Source organism: Suricata suricatta, chromosome 6, assembly GCF_006229205.1.
Source record: "Suricata suricatta isolate VVHF042 chromosome 6, meerkat_22Aug2017_6uvM2_HiC, whole genome shotgun sequence".
NCBI lineage: Eukaryota > Metazoa > Chordata > Mammalia > Carnivora > Herpestidae > Suricata > Suricata suricatta.
Window position 1 is genome coordinate 106388247 of NC_043705.1, and position 19090 is coordinate 106407336.

Genomic DNA, 19090 nt, shown 5'->3' on the forward strand with positions numbered 1-19090 from the left:
CACACAACACGCACACTGATTTTCAAAGTTAGGTGTGCTTTTTCTGCACTGCCACTCCCAGAAACCTCAGCTAGTCACAAGGTGAGGATAAATAAAAGTTTATTTCCCCAGGCGTGTACATGTGATGTCCGTTACTACCACCACATCTGCCGGTCTGCTTCACAAGATTGTTGTGATGGGGAACCTCTATCCAGGATGGACAGAGGATTACAGATGCTTGTGAACGGGAAAGAGCTATTGATCCAGAAGCGAAGAGGCATTACAACTGGACTAAGTATCATTATGTATTTGTAGGGAAGTGGCTCAAAGCTTAGGTTCAGGAGTTAGAACTGGAATTCATTTGGGCTCTGGTACTTAGTAGTTATGTGATCTTTGGCGATTCACGTCTCTGATTCTCATCTTCCTAACCTGTAAAGTGGAAGGAAATTACTTTGTGGCAAGGAGATGGGAAAAAATAAAGTAATATATACAAAGTAGCCAGAACAGACACATCTCTCAATAAATGGTAGCTATTGTGTTCACGAAGTAATTGTTTTAATTTTTTCCTCCTGGCCTTTTCTCTGCCCAGGGCCAGGAAAACATCCGTTGTTCATAGGGATCTTCTCTGCCCTGGCCCAAAGTTGTTATCATTTACGGGAGTCTGGTCACTTGCCTCGGGCGGCGGCACCGCGAACCCCGCGGGCTCCGCTGAGGCCCTGCTCTTCGGGTATTTACGGCGCGCGGCCGCCCCAGCTCCGACTCAAGTCTGCGCTTCCAGGTTCAGTTTCAGGGTCTCGCCGGCAGCCCCGGCCGGCGGGCGCGCGGCGGGCAGCGGGGCCCGGGCGGCCGGGTCCTTAGGGGCCCCGGAGCAGGCAGGCGGCGTCCGGGAGTCCCCGGAGGAGGATGGGCTGCGGACACAGCCGGCCGAGCTGCTGCAAAGCCCCCAAAAAGGTAAAGGGCTCCGGCGGCGAAGTTTGCCTTCAGAGGGGAGGAGGGTGCGGCACTGCTCCGCCGCAGGGACTCTCGGCGCCGCCGGCCCCCTCCGGTCCTCCCGGGGTGCCAGGCGGAGGACGGCCGGAGGCCGGCGCGGAGGGAGGCGGGGAGAGCTCGGCCGGGCGACGCTCTTTCCCCCCACCCGGCCCCGGGCTGAGCCGCGCGGGGCAGCTGAGTTTAGCGACGCTGCCCCTGGGCCCAGGAAGCGCAGCTAATTCCGGCTGCCCGGGTAGGGAAATGTCTAGTGCTAGGGCAGGTGCCCTTTTCCTTCGGTCTGGGCACAGCTTCGCTGTGTGGCCACGGAGTAGTGACTTGACCTCTCTGGGCCTTCCGCTTTTCCCACCGTTCTGAGGCAGATTATCTCTAAGGCAGCTACTCGAATGGTCCTCGCATTTATAGCATCGGCACCACCCGGGACCCGTTTGAAATGCAGAATCTCCGGCTCTGCCCCGGACTTGCTAAAATAGAACCTGACTTTTAACGAGATACCAGGTGATTACAACAGGCTTTCAAGTTTCGGCTGCGCTGGTCTCCAGCCTCTTCGGGCCCCAAAGCCGGTGCATGTGGGCTGTCCTGGGGGTAGCTGGGAGGGGCCAAAGAGGGAGGAGGTCTGCAGCCTGCGGCTGCCAGTCCTTTCCTTCCTGCCCCTCCCCCGAGGGGCCTCAGAGCTGGGTTAGGACCCAGGAGACTCTACTCGGGTTTCTGACAGTGGGACCAGCGCCCGTTGGGGTCTGATCAGCCCAGAAGGTCAGAGCCTGGAGCCAGAGGACTGTCCTCGAGGGACAACCCCGGGCCCAGAGAGGGAAGGGAGGACCCTCAAGTTTTAACCCCTTTTCCTCTACTGCCTGCCTTTCTGCCAGGTGGAGATGGGTGGTCCCACTCCCTGAGAATCTCCAAGCTGCCCTAAAATGTAGTTATTTTTCATAAAACTTGAATCTCTCTCCCTCTCTCTCTCTCTCTCTCTCTCTCTCTGCTCCTGTTTTGCTAAGGCCAGGACAAGTTTTCCCTGCCTGTGCCTAGTTCTCGTTCAGGAAGATGAGTTTTCCCCCCAAGTATAATGCCTCTCCCACTTTCCTTGCTTCTCCTTTGTTCCTAGTTCAAAAAAACCTCACCAAGTTCTGACCCAGAAACCCTCACATCTTCCCTGACTCCCACAGGGAAACTGAGGCTTGCCTGCAGCAGTGGATGCAGAGGGCTGGCTGGGAGGGATGGTGGGCAGATAGGGCTGAGCCTGGCTTGAGACTGGAAGGAGCTGGTGAAAGGTGGCTGTGTCATGAACGTGCAGTGTGTCCCTGAACAAGCCCTCACCACTCTCGGGACCTCAGTTTCTCCTTCTATGTGGAGAGGGAGGGGGGTGAGCAGGATGACTTCTAAGGGTCTGAGAGTCTGTGTTCTCTGAACCTGTGTCAGCATTTCAGAGTCTGCAAAGTGGGCCAAGAGTGACTTCCATCTAAGCAGGGACAGGAGGAGACCGAAGGAGGAGCCCTGGTCTAGGCCTGGCCCTTCCACAGTGAGCTTGGGTTCCCTTGCCTCCTGGCCCTTCTGAGAGCCTTCCCAGCTGTCCCTGTCTGTCCTTCGTACAGCCTGAACGGAACCCTCCTGCCCCAAGCTTTGAATGGCAAGTCAAGTCCACACAGACTCTCCAAGTGGGAAAGGGAAAGGGCCCTGGGTACCACCTGGGCTGATATACCCAATATACAGATGGAAGGGTAAGGCCTGGAGAAGGGAAGGGTCTTGACTGAGATCACAGAGTAACTTAGAGTGGAACCCCGGTATCCAGCCCCCTAGTCCAGTGCTCTTTGCCTCCACCCCAACTCTGTCTTTCCAGGGGCTTCTTACTGATTCCAAAGCCCTTTGGCATTAAAACACTCAGTTGCCTCAGGGGAGTCTGGCCTTTCTTCCCTGCCCCAGCAATGCCAGGCCCCTGCCCCGTGTGGCAGGATTTTACAGGCCAGGTCTGTTTAAAGTTCATGCCCGTTTCCATCCATCCTGGCTGTGCTCCTGCCCGATTTCTCATCCAAGGATGCTCCCAAGGCCGGCCTCGCAGGCTATCAGTCCCCTGGGGTGGGGGGTGGGGGGAGACCGGGCTTTAAGGATGGGATGTGCAAAAATGAGCTCAGACTACAGAAGGGTCGGGTCAGGGCAATAATGACTCACCCTTAGTGGCAGTTGACAGAGTACTTTCATATCCTGTGGACCTCACAAACAGCCTGGAAGCTAGGCTGAGCTGCGGAATCTTCTCCACCCCACAGGTGAGGACACCAAGGTTCAGGGAGGCGTGATGTGTCCACAGTCATAGAGCCCGTTGGTGGTGAAGCTGTGCAACTGAGTGAGCTTGGTTTTCTGCACCCGGTCTGGTGCTCATCACCTTGTACAGAGCAGGTGCTATGTAAATATTTGAGGGAGCAAATGAGGGCCAAGCAAGAGCCAGGCTAACCCAGGGTTGGCCTGGGGTGCCACAGCAGTGCCTCATTCAGCCTCAGTGGATACAGGAAGACTTCTTGGGTTGGGGCAAAGGGGGTGTGGGGATGCCTTGGCTGAGTGTTAAAGGTTTGGTAGGAGTTTTAGTCGAGGCAGAGTGAAGCACCTGAGCGAAGGCTGAACCAGAGACAGCACAGTATGATGGGGCTCATCGTGGAGAGTGGAGGTGACAGGCAGTGAGCCATGAGCCCAGAGCTTTCAGTGGGGACTCCCCTGGCTAGGGCCCATTAGGACCTCTCAGTCCTTCCAAGTTCAAGGAGCAGAGAGTGTGCTGAGTTCTGTGGTCCCCTGTGCCTGGTGGCCTTAGCTGAAAGACCCAGCCTGAGGCTACGTCACTGCCCTATTGGGACGAGTTGACATCCTGATGAATGCCTGAGTGCCATAGAGCCATCTGCACTGTGCAGTCCTTCCTAAACCCATCCTGATGGAGACCATGAGTGATGTGGTCGTATCCCCAGGAGGACTTGGGCAGCGGATGGACAGAGAGGTGAGGGGCCAAGGAAACAGATTTTCCAGGGACTTGCCTATAGAAGTGACATGGGAGTGCAGAGGGGCCTTCCATGCCCAGAAGCTTACCAGGGGTGGGGAAGGGCACCTTGTGCCTCGTGGTCACCCCCCTGTGTGTGTGCCTGGTATGATGTCAGAAATCCCCAGTCCCCAGGGCTGTGGCTCTGGCCCCCCATCGGAACCCTGAGCGGAGTGTCGGAGAGCCCACTGGGTCCTGCTCCCACAGCTGGCTGTGGAAAGGACTGGGCTTCTCCATGCCTCGGTTTCTTCATCTGTAAGATAGGCATGGGATTAGCTCCTGGGTCATAGGGTTGTTCTAAAGATTAGATGAAAGAATGCACGCAGGAGAGTCCTTGATACACCGACTGGCAAGGACTGTGTTCTTGATAAGAGACCATGTGGATAACGTCATAAGGGAGACACAGTTATGCTTTAAGGACATCGCTGCCTGGATTGGACCCAAAGAAAGCAAACAGGGGTGTGGGAGACAGGGGGACATTAACGACCTTGGAAGGCTTGGGGCAATGAAGCCTGGAGCCTGGCCATTACCTCCAACCCTCTGAAGTTTTGCCAAAGGGGCATGGGGAGCAGCCTTGTTCTCTGTTGTTCCAGAAGGCAGAATTGTGGCCAGTGAGGGGAGGCTACAGGAAGCCAGATTCTACTTCTCGTGAGGAAGAAAGGTAGCGAGTTCTCCATTGCTGGAGGAGTTCAAGCAGAGGTCAGGTGACATTTTGGCAAGAACAGAAGGGGGGATTAGGACTAGCAAATATTTAGGATTCCGCTTAAGAAATATAATTCTGATTATTATACCATTTGAGGGAAAATTTCATAACTTGGAAAAATATAAAGTTTAAAAATCACTTTTAGGGGCGCCCGGGTGGCTCAGTCAGTTAAGTGTCTGACTTCAGCTCAGGTCACGATCTCGCAGTTCATGGGTTCGAGCCCCGCGTCAGGCTCTGTGCTGACAGCTAACTCAGAGCCTGAAGCCTGCTTTGGATTCTGTGTCTCCCTCTCTCTGACCCTCCCCTGCTCATGCTGTCTCTCTCTGTCTCTCAGAAATAAAAATAAAACATTAAAAAAAAATTTTAATCACTTTTAATCCCACCATTAAGACAGAGCCTCTGTGTATATTTCAGGGTCATTCTATTTTTCTTACTATATATATAATATACATGACAATGACTATTTTTACATAATTCAGAATACATATAATATATTTTAGAGTGAGTGTGCATGTGGATACAAGAGGGGGAGGGGCAGAGGGCATGGGAGAGATGATCTTGAGCAGGATCCACACTCAATGGGGATCCCATGACCCTCGGATCAGGACCTGAGCCAAAATCGAGTTGGATGCTCAACCGACTGAGCCACCCAGGTGCCCCAGGAATATATTTTAAAGTGTCTATATTTTAGGGGCACTTGAGTGGCTCAATCAGTTAAGCATCTGACTTCCGATCAGTTCATGATCTCACATTTCTAGAGTTTGAGCCCCGCATCAGGCTCTGTGCTGACAGCTCAGAGCCTAGAGCCTGCTTCAGATTCTGCGTCTCCCTCTCTCTCTGCCCCTGCTCCACTCAGACTCTATCTCTCAAAAGTTAATAAATGTAAAAAAAAAATTTTTGAAAAAAATAAAGTGGCTATATTCTAGTTAATATTTTGTTGGGTGCATTCTTGGTGAAGAGTCCATGGAAATATGATTTTTAATGGCCACCTAGTATTCTATGGATGTTCCATGGCTTATTTAAACCAGTTTGGACAGTTGGTTGTTTATACTCTTTTGTGTTTCCCTCATTTTTCATAGCATCCTTATGTTTTCATCCTAAGGAAGGAGAGGGTGGCTTTGAGCTCCCAGGAGAGGAGGGATAGGGGAGGGGGGTGGCCTCCTGAGGGAGGTGTATCTTCACTGGGTTTAGCAGGTTGGTGGGGCAGGGCCAGACAGTCGTTTGGGAGTGAGTGGGAGATAGGAAAGTCCAGGGCCCCGACATCTGGTCAGTAGGAACATGGCAAAACCGACCTTGCGGCTTGGTTTGCTGAGGTGGGGCAGTCGGGAGTGGGAGAGGAGGCTGACTTTCCTGGGCACTGAGACCCCAAGCACTGTGGAAACGTGGGTGTGTATGTAGCCTCTGAACTAATGACTTTGCCCAACCCATAAAGTCATCCCAGCTAAAGCTCATACGGGCTTCCATACATGTGCATTCTGAAAACCTTGTGAGATTGAAAGCCAGATTTCTATTTTATAAAGGGACATCTGTACTCTGTGACCTAAGACGATTAGAAAAATTTCTGATAATCCTTGCCTTAGAGACGCAATATTTGGCAACACATTTTTTTGCACATGTACATGTTTTTAATTCCGTTCTTTTTCCTTTGTAGTTGAATTCCCAGGCGACTGGCATAGGTCCCTTGAGGGCCCCCATCCCCCCCAAAGACTTGCATCTTTGCCTAAATTGGGCGTTGAGTTTGGGGCTCATGCTTCATGTCTTTTTGCTGTTGTAAAGAGAACAGGAAAGATCAAACGTCAAATTCATTGCCCAGAAGCAGGCTGCTATGTTGGTCAAGCTGATGATGTTCTTGGATGGGGGAGGGGGGAGGTCACCTGACCTCTCAGTGTTCGTAGATCAGCTAGTAAACAAATGTCTGAAATCTCCCTGGAAAAAGGGGTTTCTAAAGGGTCTCTGTGTAACATTCACGTTCAGAGAAGAAATTGGGAAAAAGTAGGGACGCCCTCTGATAAAAGGAAGGATCTGATGGTTGACCCGAGTTCTGGCTCTGATGTCTTGGGCGCACTTGGGTTTCCATCTTTGTCTTCTCAGTGTCCTCCACCCCCAGCTCTGTGTGCCATGCAGGATGACCGGGAGGGAGAGCAGGCCTGGCGGGGCGGGGGGAGCCCCTCTGAGCACACTGGGCAGAGAGAAGGAGCAAGAGAGCGTCCATCCGTCTTCAGCACGTGTAGATCTCAATCTGTCCATTACCTGACGACAAGTCATCCTGCGTTTCTCGCCAGGGGGGTTTTAATCCCTAAAAATCATTTATCTTGTCACTTTATTTTCAAACCTGAATCTTCCAGAACATCTAGGCCAAACGCCTTACAATACCTAAAACATCCATCCCACGTCCATGCTTTCCTCCAGATAAGTGATGTACAACCTGACCTACTTCCATTTTCCCCTCTCCCCCAACCGTGGAGTTCTTTCCCTGAGTGTACAAGGAATCTCGTAGACCTTCCTCCCATTTCTCCATGGCTCCAGACCACCCCACCTGCTGCCCTCTCCTTAAGGAAGTAGCCCTGACATAGGAAAGTTATCTGTACTGGGTTGAACAGTGCTCCTCCCCAACTCATGTATACCCAGAACCTATGAACGTGACCTTATTTGAAACAGGGTTTTTGGAGATGAGATCTGGTTAGAATGAGGTCATCCTGGATTAGGGTGGGCCTTCATCCAATGACCATTATCCTCGTAAGAACAGGAAACTGTGCACAGGGAGAAGGCCATGCGATAACAGAGCAGAGAGAGATCAGAGGGGTGCAGACACACAGGCCAAGGAGCCCCAAGGCTTGCTGGCAACTGCCAGAAGCCAGGAGAAAGAGCTAGAACAGATTCTCCCTCAGAACCTCCAGAAGGAACCAATTCACCTGACAAGCTGGATTTTGGACTGGTAGCTTCCAGAACTGTGGGAGAATACATTTCCGTTTCAAGACTCCATCTTTGTGGTGATTTGTTACAGCAGCCCTGGCGTGGGGGGGTGGGGGCGGGGTTATGTGTTCAGGTTAATTACTCCCACCCTCGATCCCAGCAGTCAAGGTGGGCAGCAAGAACCCACCGCCTGCCCTTGGGACCCCTGGCTCTCCAGAAGAGTAGAGAGCACGGCAAACACGGAGGTGTGTGGACAGGAGGCCCCGATGCACCTGCGGAGGAAAGGCCTGCCCTGGGAGTCAGCGGTGGACTGACTCCTGCCTCGTCCTCTAACTCGCTATGGGATCGCAGATGGAGGCTCTCTCGCTGGGCCCTGACGTCTCCATCTGTAGAATGGCTGCCTTGGCTGCTTTTAGGTTTCAAGAGAACTATTTCTTCTTGTCGTTGTTAATTTCTTTGCACACAAGTAAAACTTGAATGCACTATTATTTTAAAAATCTGAAGAATTCAGGTAAAATTAATGCTCCCCCTCCTTGGCTTCAACAGTCTTAGCCCTTTCTCTAGAGATGACAAGTGCCATCAATTTGTGTTTTTCTTGGCCCTTTACTCTGTTCTTTTGAGTGAAATAGTTTATTTTGCATATTGTTAGTCTACCAAATGCCTTTCCAACGTGGTATGTAAAATGCACTTAATTTTTTAAACTTATGAGTGACAGATGTGAGGCTGGTTTCCAATGTATCTCTGTTACAGATGACTCTGCCCTGAGCACCCTGGAGGTGCTGTGTCCTCAGCCAAGGGCGCCACTCTGCCGGCAGTGCAATTGCAGGGGGTGGGACATGCCGCATGTAACCTGGGGGGTGGCTTCTGAGCTCCCGGTCACCCTCTGCTCCAGGCAATCTTGCTCCTCCTTTTATTGCCTCACCACAGGGGCTGCTCGAGAATAGAGGGTGGTGTGAAGGTGCAGGACACCCACCCAGGCCCTCCTGAGCAAGGGTGCCTCCTTTCTTGTCCCCCACAGAAGCCCTCTTCATGCAAGGCTTGACAGCTGAGTGTGTCACATCGCCTGCCCTGCGCTGCCCGGAGCAAACGAGTGTGACGGGATTAATACAGGATGAGGTGTCCAGATGACCTCACTCTGCCCCTTCTTCTACATCCGAAGCATGTCAAAACCAGAAGGACTCTGATGTATCCCATTGCCCAACTCCATGCCAGATAGAGGAGGAAACAGAAGCCCAGAGAGGGTAGGGTACTTTCCCAAGGTCACACAGCAAGTGCGTGGCAAGCCTGGGTTTTGACTGTGAACACCCACTAGGGAGGTTGCCATCGGGTTAGGGAGACAGGTGGATATCTGGCAGTGCCATGTGTGCCCTCAGCATGTCTCTTTCCCTGCCTCGGCCACTGACATCGTTTCCTACCCACTCCTTCAGGGTCTCAGACTGACCCAGATGCCAGAGTAGAGTGCTTTTGCCAGCGCCAGACCCTCTAAGGTGATCAGAACTGGCAGACGCCCTGGTAAGCTGGTAGGGTCAGGAAGGGTAGGTTCTGGGGAGGAAGAAAAGGAATGTGGTGTATTGCAAAGCCTTTGCTAGGCCTCAGCCTCTCCGTCTGTGAATGAGGATGAGCCCTGCATTCAAGGCCTTCCCCACTGTCTATCATGGGCTGGCTCAGCAGGTGCTTAGGAAGGAAGTGGTTCTGTCCCCCCCTGAGATCTCAATCATCAGTTGATGAGACAGAAGCAGTAGAGACCACACCCGCCCCTGACCGGGGTGCTCTGAAGGCATCACAGGTGTTCAGAGAACAGGCGGGGGCCCCCAGCACCGTGGAGGGCTGGCCCTCCTCCCTGTGGGTCAGTTGTATAGCCACACTGATCTCTTTCCCCAGGGCAGGCAGTGGGCCACGCTGCCCACCCCACACTGTATGATATGAACAAAACGAACTAAATCTTCACCATCTCTGGTACTGTGAAAATGAAATCCAATTCAGGCATTACTTTGGCAAAATACTTCTGCCCATCTTATAGATAGGGAAGCTGAGGCCTGTGTTTATGGTGATCCGAGCCTCTGTGATTTGGGTGTGAATGCTAACATTTCTCAACAGCCCTGAACTTTTGGGCCCTGCCTTTCCTCCCCCTTCTGGAGGGGGGCCCTTTGGGCCTCCACCCCCACCTCCTTCCTGCCTCTACCTCAGCCAATAGGCTCAGCCTGTGGTTGTTAAGCTTCTGAAACTACTGGTGTGGGGCCCCACCCACGCTGAGTCCAGACACCGGAAATGCAGCTCTGATACTGCAGAGAGGAGCGGCTGAGTCCCTTGAGGCATCAAATCATCTACCCCTAAACTCCAGCCCCTGGGATCAATCTGGGGTGCGCATAAAGGAAATGGAAGGGCCTCCAGCCTCCTCCTTGAGTCTGGCTTCTCATGAGGGCTCTGCTCCCTGCTTTGTGGCCTCTGGCAAGTACTGTCCATCCACCACTGGGCCTCAGTTTATCCATCTGGAAATAGGAGGCAGGGATTGGAAGAAACTATTTCCAGGGGCTCTTCCAACCCTGCCTCTGGGTCCCAGGAGGCGTGCATCAGCCAGAATAGGTGTGATAAAACTATGCAGCCAAGGCGAGTTACGGGACAGGAAAGGAATAGGTAACTCTTAACGGTCCTTTGGTTACTAAACTCTCTAGCTAAGCAGGAATAATGAGGGCAGAAGTGATACCACTCCATCAGAAATCACAAAGCCCGAAGGCCCACAGAGTGATGGTCCCTGAAGCTAGGTTAGTGATGGTCCCTAAGGTGTCTTCAGGAGGCTGACCCATCCTCAGGGCTGCTCTTGGCTTTTATGCTAGTGGGAGTCCCAACGTAAGGAAGAGCTGGGCAGCTCTCATCCGAGTTCCTTCTGTCTTAACCGCTCTTGTCTGGTACGGCTCACAAGTTGGGGAAAATTGTACAACAAAATGCTACAATCCGGATAACACTCAACAGAGCCCTCTGACACAATGTCAATGATGGTAGGTTTCACATCCCATCTGCACTTGATGCTTACCGGAGGTCTGTCCTTGCTTTGCTGAACATCAAGGACACTTCATAGACTTACAGACTGTTGGAGTTGAAGATCCTCTGTGATCACTCCGTCCAACCTGCAAAATGAAGGTTACCTCTTCTTGCGTGCTACCAGTGACGGAAAACTCACTACTATCACGAAACTTCCACCTCAAGTAAGGCAGCATATCTCTGTTCTGGAGATGACTCTGAAATTCTTCTTCATGTTGAACTGAAACTTCTTGAAACTTCTAGTCCTCAGCCACAGTCCCGCCCTCAGAGGCTGTGGGGCCACACACTAGAACTTCTACCTTGACAGTACTGTGAGATTTGCAGGCAGTGGCCAGGTTTTCTCATCTGTTCCTGAGGCTGACCAACTTGTTCTATTAATAGCACCTCCTATACTTTGGTTTTGTGCCTCCTGCCATGTCTTGTCAGCTCCTTCTGGATGCATTCAGTTTGTCAATTTACCCTTCAAAATGCAAGCATAGGGGCGCCTGGGTGGCTCAGTCGGTTGTGCATCTGACTTCAGCTCAGGTCATGATCTCGTGGTTCATGGGTTCAAGCCTCATGTTGGGCTCTGTGCTGACAGCTCAGAGCCTGGAACCTGCTTCAGATTCTGTGACTCCCTCTCTCTCTCTCTGCCCCTCTACCGCTCACACTCTGTCTCTCTCTCTCAAAAATAAACATTAAGAAAAAATTTTTTTAATGCAAGCGTATTCCAGGGGTCCCACTAGACCTGATGCGAGCTCATCTGGCTTCTCCCAGCTCTGGCCACTGCCCTCCCTCTCTGCCCTGACTCTGTGCCTCTGGCTGTCCTGGAGTTCAAAGGAACAGGAGAGAACACCTGTTCCAACCCTGGTGCCTGGCAGGTGGAGAAACTGAGGACCAGAGCGGGTGACTTCCCTAAAGTCTCACAGTAAAGCTGGAACCCGAGTCCCCAGGGGTCTCCCCCGGTCCTGGGTTCTCCTTACGTCCTGTGCTGCCAGCTGCCCCTCTAGCTCTCTTCTCCCAAGTTTCTGCTGATTCAGGAAACCTCACCGACCCTGCTATCCCTCCTCCAGAGCTCTGGATGCCCCACCCCAACCCACGCCTCCCCGCTCTGCTTTTGGAAGGGGAAATTCTTGCGCCCCCCTCCCAGCTCCTGTCCTCTCCCACCACAGGGTGAACTTGCACCATGGCCTCTGAGGAGGAAGCTGCCAGAGTCCCAGCCGGGGGATTGTCCACGCAGTAGCTGCTCATCAATTCCTACTCTGTGTCCCCAAGCGTATGTGAGCATCAGAGCCACCTGCATGATTGGCAGATGGGAGCATCCTGAAACAATTACCACCCTTGGATGCTGTGGGTCTAGAACTGGGCCTGGGGGCTGCATTAAGCAAGCACTTGAGATGATGCTAACGCAGGAGGCCCGTAGACCAGATTCATAGAAATACTGCTCTGGGCATGACAACAGGTGCTGGGACCAATCCCAAGTGAATTTCAAAAATGGTCCTGGTCCTCCAGGAGGACTGAGCTGGGGATGCCTGGGTGAGCAGGGAGGTACTCACATGGGTGCCTGAGCAGGCACTGGAGCATAGAGCTGATGGGAACTAGCTCGGCCCTGGGGAGAGACTGCGGAGAAACGTGGACTCAGCCTGGACGCCTGAGACTATAGACATCATGCTGAGTGGCTTGGGATGGTCTTGGACACACGGATGTGCATATTGGCACCAGAAGTACAATAGGCCCATTTGGTTTGGGCCCAGCAAATTTGCCAATTATTTTGTAGAAGTGATACTATTCCATGTTGGCGAGGTTGCAGTGACCCTGGCCTTCTTGCGTGCTATTAGTGGGTGAGTTCCTTCGTAGAACCTTCCTGGAGGGTAGAACCCGTAGCTTTGGGTATGTAAAAAAGTGAGTATGTTTGCTAAAGCATAATTTGGAAATCAAAAGAATGGAAATAATTAAAATTCTCGTGCAGACTATTCATGAAATGATTGAATTCATCCACAAGGAGGTAATATTTGACTCATAAAAATTAATATGTGTACAGAATATTTAATGCCACGTAGTAAATGCTCATTATATATTTGAAAAGTTAAAATGCAAGGAAGCCTATGTAATATTCCTTTAATGAATGAATGTATGTCTTATTACAACGATAATTGGAAGAAGATGTTTACAAATATTCACTAAGGAAGTAAGACAAGGAGGATGGCGGCCTGAGGACAGTCAGTGATGAGTCTTGGGTGTCATTCGAAGGAGTAAGCCTCGGAGTGGTTTCGTTAGGATCTGGGGACTCGAGTGCGCAGTCACCTCTTGCCCATGGTCTGCAGGCTGTTCGTGGAGGAGTTTTTCACTTCTCTGTGGTTGTTATCTGGGAGAAGACAGCGTCTCGTGAGCGTTATGATCCTACTTCAGGCCAGTCTGAGGGGGATCTCCCAAAGCTGTCAGGCTGTTTGTTCTTGTGCGTTTCAAACAGAAAGTAGTAAACTTAGACGATGTTCAAGCTCTTAGCATACGTCAGACATTATAGGTGCATTGTCCCGTCTAATCCTTAAAACAACGTCATTAGAAAACCAAGGTTTGGGGGCACCTGGGTGGCTCAGTCCGTTAGCAGCCAATTTCAGCTCGGGTCATGATCTGTGGGTTCGAGCCCCGTGTCGGGCTCTGTGCTGATAGCCCAGAGCCTGGAGCCTGCTTCAGATTCTGTGTCTCCCTCTCTCTCTGCCCCTCCCCCACTCACACTCTTTGTGTGTCTCTCTCTCTGAAAAATAAACATTAAAAAAATTTTTTTTTTTAAAAACCAAGACTTGGAGAGACTATATAGTCACACAGGGTAGAATTAAGATTCGAATCCAGGTCTGGGTAATTCTAGAATCCTAGAGTTCTTAACCATGATGCTCCAGTCTCTAAAGTGCTGAGACCTGCTTCTTCTTTTTTTTTTTATGTTTATTTTATTTATTTTTGAGGCAGAGAGAGCAGGGGAGGGGCAGAGAGAAAAGGGGAAAGAGGATCCCAAGCAGGCTCTGACAGCAGAGAGGCCAACGTGGGGCTCAAACTCAGGAACTCTGGGTTCATCACCTGAGCCAAAGTCAGATGCTTACCTGTGCGGAGACCTGGTCCTGATGTTGATTTTGACCTCAGGACACAGTGTGGTGGGGCTTACGTCTCTGGGCTGCGGTGTCTTTACCTGTGGTAGCCCTGCCTGCCTGTGCTATTGAGAGGAGCTGAGGTCGGAGGCTCAGAGTATGAACACCATGGGGATCGACGGAGACCTCTTTGCCTCTGCTTCACAAAGGAGAGAGCAGGAGCCCCGAGGAGGGAAGAGATTTATCCAGCTTTGTGGAGCCAAGCCTGGAATTCAGGAATTCTCAGTTCCACGAAAACATCCCCAGATTAGCGTAACCATTCATGGCAACGGGGATGAGACAACCACTTATCTCCTTCCTGCAGCCCAGGGTAGAGAGGCTGGGTCCTGTCACTTCCCCAGTTCCTGCTTTGACAGCTTCCCTGGCTTGTTCCTTGGCCAGGCATCCCCTGTCCCCTGGGCAGGGCGAGCAGAGTCGGCACAGGGTGGAAGGGGAACTCACTTGTCAGGCATGCCCGGCCACGGGGCAGATTTGAGGCACCAGGGCCTGGGGGAGGTGCCCCGTCAGGTCCAGTTGGTCAGGGACTCACACCGTACCAGGCTCTGTGCTGGGCACCTTGGGGCAGGAGCAGAAGGTTGTAGAAGCCTTCCCTTGACTCATTTTCCTCTCCAACCAGAAGTGTGCTTTCCAGCAGCGTTTCAGTCATTCTTCAACTCAGGAAATGAATAATTCTTATTCACCAATTTACTTTTAAAAATGTTACCATGGGGGCGACTGGATGGCTCAATCGGTTAAGTGTCCGACTTTGGCTCAGGTCATGATCTCATGGTTCGTGGGTTCCAGCTCTGTGTTGGGCTCTGTGCTGACAGCTCAGAGCCTGGAGCCTGCTTCAGATTCTGTGTCTCCCTCTCTCTGCCCCTCCCCTGCTCACTCTCTGTCTCTCTGTCTCTCTCTCAAAATAAAATAAAGACATAAAAAAAATTTTTTTTAATGTTACCATGGTAAAAATTAAAGTTTTTCCTTTATGGTGATAATTCACCACTGAACATTTGCATAGCCTTTTCATGGGCTAACTTATTTTTTTAAGTGTTTCTTAAAATGGGACCTAGAATTTTTTTCATTTTTTAAAGAGCACTTTTTTTAAAGGTATGATCGACATATAACATTAGTTTCAGGTGTACAACAATGATTAGATGTTTGTATATATTGTGAAATGATCATCACAATAAATCTAGTTAACATCCAAGAACATCTTTAAAAATGTACAAAAGGGCTTAATTTTTTTTTCCTGCCCCAGGTCCTGGTCCAGTGGCTAGTGTCAGGACTTGACTGACTTTCCAGCTATCTGGGGTAAACTGAGGAAATTAAAGGTGTAAGTGCGTGTATTACATTAAGGAGGGACATCAGTTCTCCCCTGAAGAAGTGTCGTGAGCTTTCTTCAACATATTTTAGAGGTCGAGATGTCCTCTGTTTTAGGAAATGATAGTATTAGTCTGCAAATAATGTTTTTTTAGCATCCTTGTTGTCAACCCATATCAACTCTCTTATGAAGAAATACAATTTATGAAACTTGAATATCTGGCAGCCACTGACACTGCTTTAGGATGTAGCCTTTAGCATCCATTTCCTCCTTTGATCAGATTCAACCAATCCTGGCCAAGGTTGGTTAAAGTGCCCGGAGGGAAGTCTCAGATTCTGGACTCTGCCAATTATCTACTAATCTGCTTTGGTTGAGCCCTAATCTCACTCAGCCTCGGCTTCCTCATCTTTATTTTTTAAAAAAATTTATTTACATTTATTTATTATTGAGAGAGAGAGAGAGAGCATGAACGAGAGAGGGGCAGAGAGAGAAGGAGACACAGAATCCGAAGCAGCTCCAGGCTCTGAGCTAGCTGTCAGCACAGAGCCTGATGCGGGGCCTGAACCCATGAACCGTGAGATCATGACCTGAACCGAAGTCAGTTGCTCAACTGACTGAACCACCTAGGTGCCCCGCTTCCTCATCTTTAAATTGGGGATATTCCTATTTCCCAGGATTATTCTGAAGATTAGCCAAGATGGTATAGATAAGACCTCATAGTGTCCAGTACATCTTGAGTATGGTGTCTTACCCCCATCTGTCACGGTAGGTACCCCTGCCTCTTTATAGTCAGGGAAATACCCTCACTAACAAAGTATAAGCGTGTAAAATCATGGCTTGGATTTCTGATGCTTTGCCCCCAATATGGGGAACTTGGAAGGAAGTTGTGGTAGCCATAGGTCCTGAGAGGAAAGGGGAATTATCTCTGAACTAGAGGTTGGGAAGTTCCCACCATAACTGGGGTGAGGGTAGTTGCAGAAAGTCTGGCCAAGTGCTGTGAGAAGGAAGAGGTGGTCAGGGAGGGCCCCGTGGATGGCAGCACAAACCACAGGACTCTAAGGAGAGGTCAACCAGCATCAAACTCCCTAGTGAGGGTCGGCCTGGCAATGATGAGAAATTCCCCTCTGGGAACCCCTTCCCTGACGACGGAGTGCTGCCTTCGGCTTGTGGGGAAGCAGCCTAAGTAACTGGATACAGGGCAAGCTCTGATGTAACCGGAAGTTCTGTCTTGCCTTTGGAAGGATCCTACTGTAGCAAATATCCTCACACTGACCTCTGTCCTCTACCCTCTACCTTCATTGTTGTCTCCTTTTTTCCAGAGGCACCGAAAACCAGATCAGCCACCCAGACCACAGCCACAGGAAATAGGTCCCCTCAATGGGGACACAGGTGAGTGGCCAGCGCTTTATATGCCCTCCCCACCATCTAAGAGGATTCCTACCTTATAACCAACAAAGGTGATATAGCTATTTAATTATCTCATGTGACCTTAAGTAAGTTATATTAAAAGGAGTATCATGTCTAAAATCAGGGAGGTGATAGTCCTGACCTGTACTTGCCTGTTCCTGCCACCTAGAGTGCCGAGTTTATTTCTGGAAAGTACATTTTCAGAAGAATCCAGAAAACCTGGAGGGAGTACAGTGGAGACAGATCAGGCCGGTGAGGAATCTAGAAGCCGTATCCTATAAGAAGCAGTTAAAGGAGCAGAGAATGTTCTACTTGGAAAGAAGATCCTGCAGTTAAACACAACAGTTCTCTCCAAGTGTCTGAAGTGCCCTCATAGAGAAGAAAAATAAGCCTTGTTCAGTGACTCACAGGTCAGTAGAAGGGCCTCAAGGCGGCAGAAACAGGCAGGCAGAATTCAGTTCAATCTCAAAGGATTTTTTGTGTGATTGCTGGTTTAGAACCATCAGAGCTACCTAGTGATGAAATGAGCTCTCCATCTCTGGAAGTGTTCAGTTACAGACTGGAGACTGTCAGAGACGTTGTAGATGAAGGTTAAGTGCCAGATAAGCAACTGGATCAGAATTCAGAGGTTCTGTAATATACCTGTGCACAAGAATTACTTGGGGGAAGGTCAAGGATACAGATTCTGGGCCCCCACCGCAGACGGAGTTAATAAGAATCTCTGAAATGGGCTCGAAGACTGTTAGCAATGATCTATCTGTCTTATAAAGCTTCTACCTGGCTGGGGCCAGGTCGCGGATGCTGAGCCAAATGGTTGGGTTGAGTCTGGGGTTCTCTGTACTTGACCCTGCCCTCCCCCAGGACTCAGGACATTGGCTCGCTCCCCCAGTGCCGGCTTCCTGCCTCACAGCCCTATTTCTCACCTTTCTCCTCAGGCCCTTTGCCAACCCTGTCAATGGAGCTCTGTAATAATAATACTAACAATAAAAATGCCAACTGCACCAGTAATGCCAGCCCTTCTAATGCTTGTCATGAGCAGTAATGAATATCCAGAGGACATTTTGTAAACAATAAAGAACATTTAGTGAGCTACTTCTAAATGCTCGGCACTATGCTTACTGCTTTTGGCGCATAAGCAGGCAGGATAAGGAATGTTTGCAGTAGAATCAGTGTATGTATTCACAGCCCTTCTCCCTGACTGTGAACTGGGTGATCCTGGATAAGTTGCATCACTTTTCTGTCTCTCAGTTTCCTCATCTGTGAAATGGGGATAGTCGCAGTACTCGCCACACTGGGTTGTTGTAAGGACTAAGCGAGTATTACCCGTGAGGCACTGGGAATGGGGCTGGCACGTTTTCGGGCATGATAAGCTCTCCATATTCCTTACCTTGCTGCTATTATTCCTGTTGCCATTGTTTCCTGGTTGAATCATCTCAATAGCCCTGTGAGGTGGGTATTAGTGTTATCCTGATTTCACATATTGGGTAACTGAGGCATGGAGAGGTTGGGTCATGCCCTAGGTCACACCCAGAGCGAACTGGACTCAGAGCAGCATTGGCAGGGCCAGTTTGGCATTTCTGTAAGCAAGAGCCATGCTTCCTGCTGGTGTCTCCTTCCCACTCACAGCAGCCCCTCTGCCTCCAGCTGGGGTGGGGGTTGAGGATGCTAAAGGTCGGGGTCACACACTCAGACACCCACAGGTAAGCAGATGATGAGCCGGCCCTTATACGCACCCTCAGGAGAGAGGCGAGGACTGGGGTAAGCAGGACACATGTCTGCCTCAGCTTCAGCTCCTGGGGGACACAAAGCTACACATTGCCAGTTCTCTGGCTCTTTCCAAACAAGTTAGACATCTGTATATGAAGTAAAAGCTGCCCAGTCAGTAAATCTCAGCAACTAATTTTTTATGTTTATTTATTTATTTTTAGAGAGAGGAGAGAGACATTGTGAGTGTAAGCGGGAGAGGGGCAGAGAGAAAGAGAGGGAAAGAGGGAGAATCCCTAGCAGGTTCTACATTGTCAGCATAGAGCCTGATGCCAGGATTCAAATTCATGAACCATGAGAGCATGACCTGAGCCCAAATCAAGAGTCTGATGCTTAACGAACTAAGCCACCCAAACACCCTGCAACTAATTATTTTTTAAATTTAGATATTATATTAGCTAGAGCAAATTTCACCTTTACGGGCTGAGTCTGTCCTGCCAGTTAGCAGCTCTGCTGTAGGTCCTAGGGGACAAAATGAGTCCACTGGATCCTGCACTAAGAAGGTCTTCAAAGCCAGAGAGATGTGCCGGGGGTGGGGGGAGTGCTGGAGGTTCATTTCCCAACTGCAATCATTCTTGAGGTGGAGACTGAGTCCTCATCCCTTAGCCCTGGCCTCCCGCATCTGCTCTGGCGAGCCTTGGCTTCTCTGCTCTGTGTGCATTTTGTGCTTCCTCACTCACAGCCACAACTGTCCAGCTCTGCGCATCTGAGGAGGCTGAACGGTGCCAGAAGGAAATAACCAGAATTCTCCAGCAACACGAAGAGGACAGGAAGAAATGGGCACAACAGGTAAGTCCAGGGGACACAACCCCTCTCTCAGGAGGAAAACCCCCTGCTCAGCCCACCTCGCTAAATCCCAGAGCGAC

The 19090-nt window shown here is 50.5% G+C and overlaps 1 protein-coding gene across 1 annotated transcript in view; it reads left to right on the forward strand.

Annotated features, from left to right (window-relative positions):
* The first annotated feature begins 759 nt into the window (after positions 1-759).
* CCDC69 (coiled-coil domain containing 69) overlaps positions 760-19090 on the forward strand; it is a 31410-nt gene continuing 13079 nt past the window's right edge. The window contains exons 1-3 of the mRNA XM_029943004.1: positions 760-930; positions 16373-16442; positions 18907-19013. Coding sequence (XP_029798864.1) covers positions 883-930; positions 16373-16442; positions 18907-19013 — 225 coding nt within the window. The 5' untranslated portion in view covers positions 760-882. The remainder of the gene's footprint in view (positions 931-16372; positions 16443-18906; positions 19014-19090) is intronic.